This window comes from Protomyctophum parallelum, assembly GCF_964188405.1.
Source record: "Protomyctophum parallelum genome assembly, chromosome: 13".
Taxonomy (NCBI): domain Eukaryota; kingdom Metazoa; phylum Chordata; class Actinopteri; order Myctophiformes; family Myctophidae; genus Protomyctophum; species Protomyctophum parallelum.
The window spans coordinates 32,950,027-32,957,865 of NC_139708.1; the positions used below are offsets into that span (position 1 = coordinate 32,950,027).

A 7,839-nucleotide genomic window follows, 5' to 3' on the forward strand; every position below is an offset into this window, starting at 1 on the left:
CTGAAATTACTTTTCAGTTACACATACATCCATATTATACGTAATCCAAAGATTGTCTATTTATATAGACAATTTAATACCCATATAACAAAACATTCTACACAAATATAATATAATATAATATATAATATACATAAATATAATATATTTTGAGTACTCGTGAAATCAATTTTCTTCCTCCCTGTATCTTGAAAATATCATGTTTTTGTACATTGCTTTAAATTGATTGATGCTTGGACATTGCTTTTGTTCCTTGCTCAAGCTGTTCCAAAGTGTTACACCAGAAATGGAAATGCAGAAACTTTTCAATGTGGTATTACGATTTAAAGTTTTAAAGTTGAGTTCTCCCCTCAGATTATAACCCCTCTCCCGATCATGAAACAGATTTTGAATATTTGCTGGTAATTTATGGTTCTTGGCTTTGTACATTGTTATTGCTGTCTGGCACGCTACAATGTCTGTGAATTTGAGCAATTTTGATTGTATAAAAAGTGGATTTGTGTGTTCCAGATAACCAACCTTGTGAATAGTCCTTATTGCTCTCTTTTGCAAAATGACAAGTGAATGAATTGATGTTTTGTAGTTGTTACCCCATACCTCAGCACAGTAATGGAAATATGGCAAGACTAAGGAACAGTAGAGGGTGTGAAGTGACTTAAGATCTAGAACCTGTTTTGCTTTATTTATGACTGCTATACTTCTAGCTACTTTATATTTTACGTTTGTGATGTGTGTTTTCCAGCTAAGCCCATCGTCAATTGTCACACCTAGAAATTTGTTTACTATAGTAAATGATACAAAAATGAATCGCTATAAAATTATGTAAAATAATACATATTTAGCCCCATGCTCGAATGCCCCCGCCCCCTGTCAAAAACAGCTAAAATCCCTAAAACTCATCTTTTACTTTCTCTAATAACAACCTAAAACATGAACCTTGGTTGAAAAAAACTAAAGTTGTCCTTTAAGCTGACAAGAGAGCTTTCAAGATGCAGAGTTTGATCTATGCGCAGAAAAGCACGGGGCTCTTTCAGGCTACATTCAGTGATGCACTCTCACCATGTCCTGCACCTCTTCTGGTCCATCCAACTCCTTCTCGCCTTTCAGCCACTCCACATAATCCTCCTCTTCTTTATCCTAGACACAGAAGGATGTCACACGCACACCAACAGTGAATCAGCTGCTGACCTGTTATGCGTACGTTACTAAATGTCGCTGTCGAGCGGAACCCTTTGTCCAAAAGCTTCTCTTTTCAGGAAATGGAAAAAATAACCTTTGTTCCAATGGATCCAATGTAGCTCTTGTTACTTGCGCAAGCAGAGCGCGCAAGTAATATTTTCGCCCGGTCTCCTTCGTCGTGACAGCTGTTCCGCCATTCGAGGCTTACGCAGAAAAACATCAAATCTGTGCCTGTGTTGCTGGACCAAATGACCACAAATGACCATATTTCTTACGTCATCATTTAGAGCTAGTCATACGTATACTATATACATAATCAGTAAAAAATAAAATAGCAAATTGTGCCTGATCTGCCGGGACCAGAGTATGTGGTGTGTATGTGTATGACTAGCTCTAAATGATGACGTAAGAAATATGGTCATTTGTGGTCATTTGGTCCAGCAACACAGGCACAGATTTGATGTTTTTCTGCGTAAGCCTCAAATGGCGGAACAGCTGTCACGGTTTTTGGCGCAAAGTAACCACAGTATACCGCTAATCAACTTACAACTACACACTTTATACAGTATAGAGTATAGAGTATATATGTATACGTATATAGTATATGCCTATATACTATATATATACTATATATATTTCTTACGTCATCATTTAGAGCTAGTCATACGTATACTATATACATAATCAGTAAAAAATAAAATAGCAAATTGTGCCTGATCTGCTGGGACCAGAGTACGTGGTGTGTATGTGTATGACTAGCTCTTAATGATGACGTAAGAAATATGGTCATTTGTGGTCATTTGGTCCAGCAACACAGGCACAGATTTGATGTTTTTCTGCGTAAGCCTCAAATGGCGGAACAGCTGTCACGGTTTTTGGCGCAAAGTAACCACAGTATACCGCTAATCAACTTACAACTACACACTTTATACAGTATAGAGTATAGAGTGTATACGTATATAGTATATGCCTATATACTATATATATACTATATATATTTCTTACGTCATCATTTAGAGCTAGTCATACACATACACACCACGTACTCTGGTCCCAGCAGATCAGGCACAATTTGCTATTTAATTTTTTACTGATTATGTATATAGTATACGTATGACTAGCTCTAAATGATGACGTAAGAAATATGGTCCCAGCACTGGTCCCAGCAGATCATAAAATAGCAAATTGTGCCTGATCTGCTGGGACTCTAATTTCACACGGGTGACTTTGTAATTATGATAATAGGAGATTTCAATGAAGACCATAATACTGAGATAGAAAGAAGTATAAAGACCTACATGTCAAAATTAGGCTTTAAACAATTAAATACAAATCCAACTACAGATTACGGAAGTATTTTAGATCATGTATATTTTAACAAATGTGAAAGTATTATTAAAGAAATTGAAGTTAGAGACACATATTACTCTGATCATGATTTAGTATTAATATCACTATAGTCCAACATGAAATAGATTTAAAATAATTAACAATTTACAATAAATAATACTTTGTTAATACAATAATTATACTGTATAATAATTTTAATTCAGTTTATATACTTTTTTTTTCTAGGTGTTTACATGCATAAAGTAGATAGGTAGTAAATAGTTACACCTAATAATTAGACATTTCAAATGTTCCTTCACAGAGATATTGAGATTCCACCGTTTACAGAAAAATTATACTGTATAACATATTTTAATTCTGTTTATATACCTTTTTTTTCAACACATATAAATGATTTATTTGTCTCTGAAAAACTAAAAAGGGATCCAGAATATATCTACAACGATAAAACAGTATTTCTTATATAGATAGAAACTTGAATCATACTTAATAATACTAGATGTTTATATGTATAAAGTAGGTAGCAAATAGTTACATCTAAACATTAATCATTTCAAACGTTCCTTCACAGAGATACTGAGATTTGACATTTTACAGCGGTCGAAAGGACTTGCGCGCTCTGCTTGCGCACTAGTTGGCCATTTATGGCCTACTAGTGTGCAACAAGCAAGTATGCACTCGACAGAGTGCAGTTCTAGTTAATGCTATTTTAGCTACTATTGCACAAATGTAGTGACGTACAAAATAAAACACAGATGGATACATGGTTTCTGCCCGACATAAGCCAAGTGGACACATTCCCGGCCCTCCACTGACTGACCTTCTCATCCTGGGATTTAATTCTCCTGGTTAGAAGCTGGGATTCTCCCTCAGTGTCCTCTTCGTCGCTCTCCTGGACAAACTTACGGAGGCTGCAGAAGTGAAGGGCACGTCATTAACAATATTACGTTCATTAAGCCAACTACATTTCAACAGGTCAAGAGTTTGTCCATTGCATGTGATCCACTAACTAGTAACTACTAAAAGCACTAGGCAGCCACTGAGCAGCACCTGGGGACCAGATTTAGCTCTAAGGCCTTGCTAAAATGCACAGAGTCTTGTCTCTAAAGAATAAAGGAGTACAGCCACACACTCGTAGCTGCCGATGCCAATAGTTTATAGTGGTCATAGAGACTAGAAACACACCCGTTTCAGACAGACTAGGCTTCCTTCTTCAGGGGGAGTCTGTCTGTCTGTTGGGTCGCAGAAAACGCACATGAATGTGGGGAAAATATGTCCTCCACACAGAAAGGCACCAGTCAGGTTTGAACTAGCGCATACCTTCTGTAGGCAACAAGTTCTGCTAACCAATGAACAACCCTACAGTATGTGGACAGGGCTGAAAACACTGCTCTATGGTTGAACCTTATATCTCCCAACATGTGGCTTGCGGCTTTCAGTTTACACAATACACACACAATTAGACTCAACAGACAAACCTTCAAGCTTCTTTGTGTTTTTTTGTACGAATGTACTAATATGTGTTCATGTATAGGCAATTTTATCAATCAGACCTCTCTTTCAGCTCCTTCTGCTCCTGCATGTAACTGGGAGAGGCAGCTCGCTTTAAAAAGAAGAAAAGAACATACAATGAAATCGCTACCACCATATACAACATTTCTGAATGAATATAATAACAATGCATCCTACCTCTCTTCTTTTGGCAGCCTCTTCATCATCGTAGTCTTCTTCATCGTCATCATCTTCATATTTACTGTGAATAAAATATGAATCAGCTGGTTGTTTGTCATATATTTTTTTAAGGCAGTGCACAGTCAACCTATTTTATACTTCCGACTATTCAAAAATCTATACGCTTCAAACTAAGATCATTGGCACTCTGAACTGAACCACTGACATTACACCACCTGACCCCCATCCCTGGTCTGTGTTTAACTATTTCTAGAGCCTGATGAAGCCCTTGCAGCGTCCACTCTGTAGGCTGACCGGTCGGTACCGAGCAAGGAGAGCGCCCGGCACCTGAATGACATTTCGTTTACAGATGCTGTCAAATGGCTGGATATACATGCCTATTGTAAAACCTTGTACAAGAGTAGATCACTTACCCTCCCTTCTCTAAGATGACTTTACGTTCATAGTCCTTCAGATACATTGGCTTAATGGCTTTTGAGGTCGAAGGTTGGCTTTTGCTTGTGGATGCATCTGTATGTCAGAGATTGATATGTGATTTACTGACAAAAAAGAAACAGCACCCAGGCTTTGTAAAAGTAAAATGACAAAGCAACACATCTGCTTAGATATGTTATACTATAGTACTCGACTATGTTTTTCAAGTTAAACATTTTCCAAGAGCCAGATGCAAACCTTTATTGATCAATAGGGAAATGCAGGTACATAATGCATCCCACTCTTTCCCAATCTCAAAATAAAACTTTAATTTTCATATTTAATGGACTGGAAATAAAAATGTCTGGGTTTCCGAGGCTACCACCCACCAAACAAACAAACAAAAATTGTTGTGCATGACATTACCTTCTTCTTCAGTGTAGAATTTGGCATCTTCCTGATATATCTTAGGGTCTTTCTTTTTTAACAGTGACAATGTTCTGTAGAAGTCCCTTTCAACGTTAGGGTCAAATTCCTGAAGGTAAATAAAGTCATAAGAATAATGCATCGTTGAACAGTTCTCTGCAATGGGCTAGTGTTGGATTCTGATACAGTTAACCCCTTAATCCCAGTATTCTGGAGAAAGCCTTCACTGAATATAGCAGATCTAATTCAGCTATTTTCAGTGGATATTTAATTAAGGGCCAAAACACCTCCTCCCACGGGGAAACCCGGGCCTCCCGGGTGAAAGTCCAACATCTTAACCACTAGACCAAAAGGATATCCCTTTGGTCTAGTGGTTAAGATCATAAGATGTTGGACTTTAACGCGGGAGGCCCGAGTTCGAATCCCGGGCGTTACATACGTACAAATCTGGGATCGGCGAGGGCCAATCAGGTGCTACACGCCAATCCGTTACCATGGAGAGGGACCGCCCACAGGTGGTATCTATTTTCCATGATAAAAGGAACATTCTTATACCAAGCAGAATAAATACAGCTACAACAAAGTATATCAATCAGTAGAGAAAGGCAATATATATAAACAATAAACAATTTTTTTCTACTGCATAGGACATAGGTTATGAAACCGGTATAGCAGATATATAAATTGCACATAGACATTGCACCACTATGTACTAGGGGCTGAATTAGTGCAATTACCAATACAAAGAGTGACAGTCCTTAAGTGACAGTCTAATTTTCTATTATTCCAGTAGGCTATGCAGATCAACTGCATTGCAATAAAACACATAGACGAGTTTGTCAAATGACAACCTGCTTCATTTAAGCAGCAGCTGCATTTGACATAATAACATACAGTCAAAATATCAACCAGTACAACTTGTTATTTAAAGTTGTTTCACGAAATATACCCCTTATTTAGCCCCTTTCGGGACTGTTGTCTTGTTATCTTTTCTGTATTTGGGGAGACGGAAATACAAATACAGAAACCTAGCCCCTTTCGGGACCCTACGTAAAACTTTTTTGATATTTTGTTGAGTTTTACGTTGGGTCCCTGCTCGCTACTGTACTTTCGTATGGAAATTCCTATATGCGGATATGGAGATTCTCTCTAAAATAGGACCCGCGGCATGTGACGCCATTATTTTCCTTGAGTTATTCTGAATTCGGTAACTTTAAGTAGCTATACATCCCGGTGCGAATATCTCCTGTGGCGCGGAAGCCGTTAAGTATTTTTAATCTTTGTTTGACCGATTTGGTCGCTTTATTTCTTCTTGTTTGTTTACCGTTTATTGTACCGCCTCCCGGTGTGCGGTTGGCTTGTGAGGCTACGTCCCTGCCTCTGATCTGCTGTGTCATAGCTATAGCGCCACTAGCTAGCCAGATAGGCGGTACAATGAGGTGTCAATAAACAAGAAGAATCCAAGCTTCCAAATCGGGCAAACATATATTAAAAATACTTAACGGCTTCCGCGCCACAGGAGATATTCGCAAAGGTATGTATGTGTACTTATACTTTACATATTCAGAAAGCCTCATACTGAAGAATATCGTCAAAGAGCGCGGGGAGGCGTTTTAACATGTAAACATGAGCCAGTAAATGTTTTAATCAGGTGGCATGGACGACGCGGAACAGGACCCAATGCACTGGGTCGAACAAATGTCAGAAACTTCAGTAGCATTTGGGTTCTGCTTGGAGGGCTAACAGAAACCCAGAGACCCAAATACAGAAAAGGTAAACAAGAGTCCCGAAAGGGGTTAACGCCTTATTGAGCATTGAGACAAATCTGTAAATATGCATTATCAGTAATTATGACCTTTTAGACCATATGCAGTGCACCATGCTGTCACTCGAGTAAGTGAGTGACTGAGTATGTATTATAATACTTACCACCTCACTGTCATCAGAACTAGAGTCTGATGAGCCTGACTCACTTCGATCAGCTTCATCTCCATACCGGTCCTTCACTACAGCAACACAACACAACACCACACATTACGCAAGGCTGTATATTCACTGTCGTTCGTGCAATGAATATACATTTTCAAACATTTACACCTTATATAACGTTACACGACAGAGGAGCACTAGAGGAGCCCATGCTATGGATGCTAGCATGCTAGCTTACAATATACACACTTACGCCTTTGTAACTCTTCTTTTTGACGGTATTTTTCATATTTCTCCGCGAACTTGGAATTGATCTTCAATTCCGATGGACCGGGCATGGTTTGATGTAAACGTTTACTCTTATTTCAATAAAGTAGTGTACTTAAGCAGGAAAAGTAGCCTAGTTCTTGTTGTTAAGCATGTGTAAAGAGCTACAACCATCAACCACGTGGTTTCCGGTGAACACAGTTAGTTCAGTATCCTCCGAGGTGGAAAGCCTGGTGACGCGAGGTTAGTTTCAGTACAGAGTTACGGTACACACATATGTCCACACGGGGGCGCACTAACACATGTGTAGGCTATTGTTTTTATTTTGTTGTACTTGACCTGGGGCCTATTTCACGAAACTTGGATTAGAGATTAAGCCGGGCTTTAACACATATCCTGGCTTAATATATCCTGGATCAGTGCTTAACCGGTTTCATGAAAGCTGGTTGATCTTGCCAGATTAACTTAACCAGTTAACCTGGATATGTTTAGGCTTGATTCGGTTTCATGAAAGTGATGCTACATAAGTTACCATGGAAACTAATGCTTTGGACTTAGCCTGCTCCGGACCAGGCTAACAGC

General features: G+C 38.7%; 1 protein-coding gene across 2 annotated transcripts in view; it reads right to left on the reverse strand.

Annotated features, from left to right (window-relative positions):
• Positions 1-7,423, reverse strand: part of kri1 (KRI1 homolog) — a 190,285-nt gene extending 182,862 nt beyond the window's left edge. For both annotated transcript variants that reach the window (XR_014570111.1, XM_083779389.1), the window contains exons 1-8: positions 7,244-7,423; positions 6,991-7,067; positions 5,062-5,170; positions 4,635-4,731; positions 4,219-4,282; positions 4,083-4,132; positions 3,350-3,440; positions 1,060-1,137 (exon numbers count right to left, since the gene is read on the reverse strand). Coding sequence is in view for 1 of the 2 variants with exons in the window: in XM_083779389.1 (XP_083635515.1) it covers positions 1,060-1,137; positions 3,350-3,440; positions 4,083-4,132; positions 4,219-4,282; positions 4,635-4,731; positions 5,062-5,170; positions 6,991-7,067; positions 7,244-7,328 (651 nt within the window). In the remaining variant the exon portion in view is untranslated. The remainder of the gene's footprint in view (positions 1-1,059; positions 1,138-3,349; positions 3,441-4,082; positions 4,133-4,218; positions 4,283-4,634; positions 4,732-5,061; positions 5,171-6,990; positions 7,068-7,243) is intronic.
• Positions 7,424-7,839: the final 416 nt, after the last annotated feature.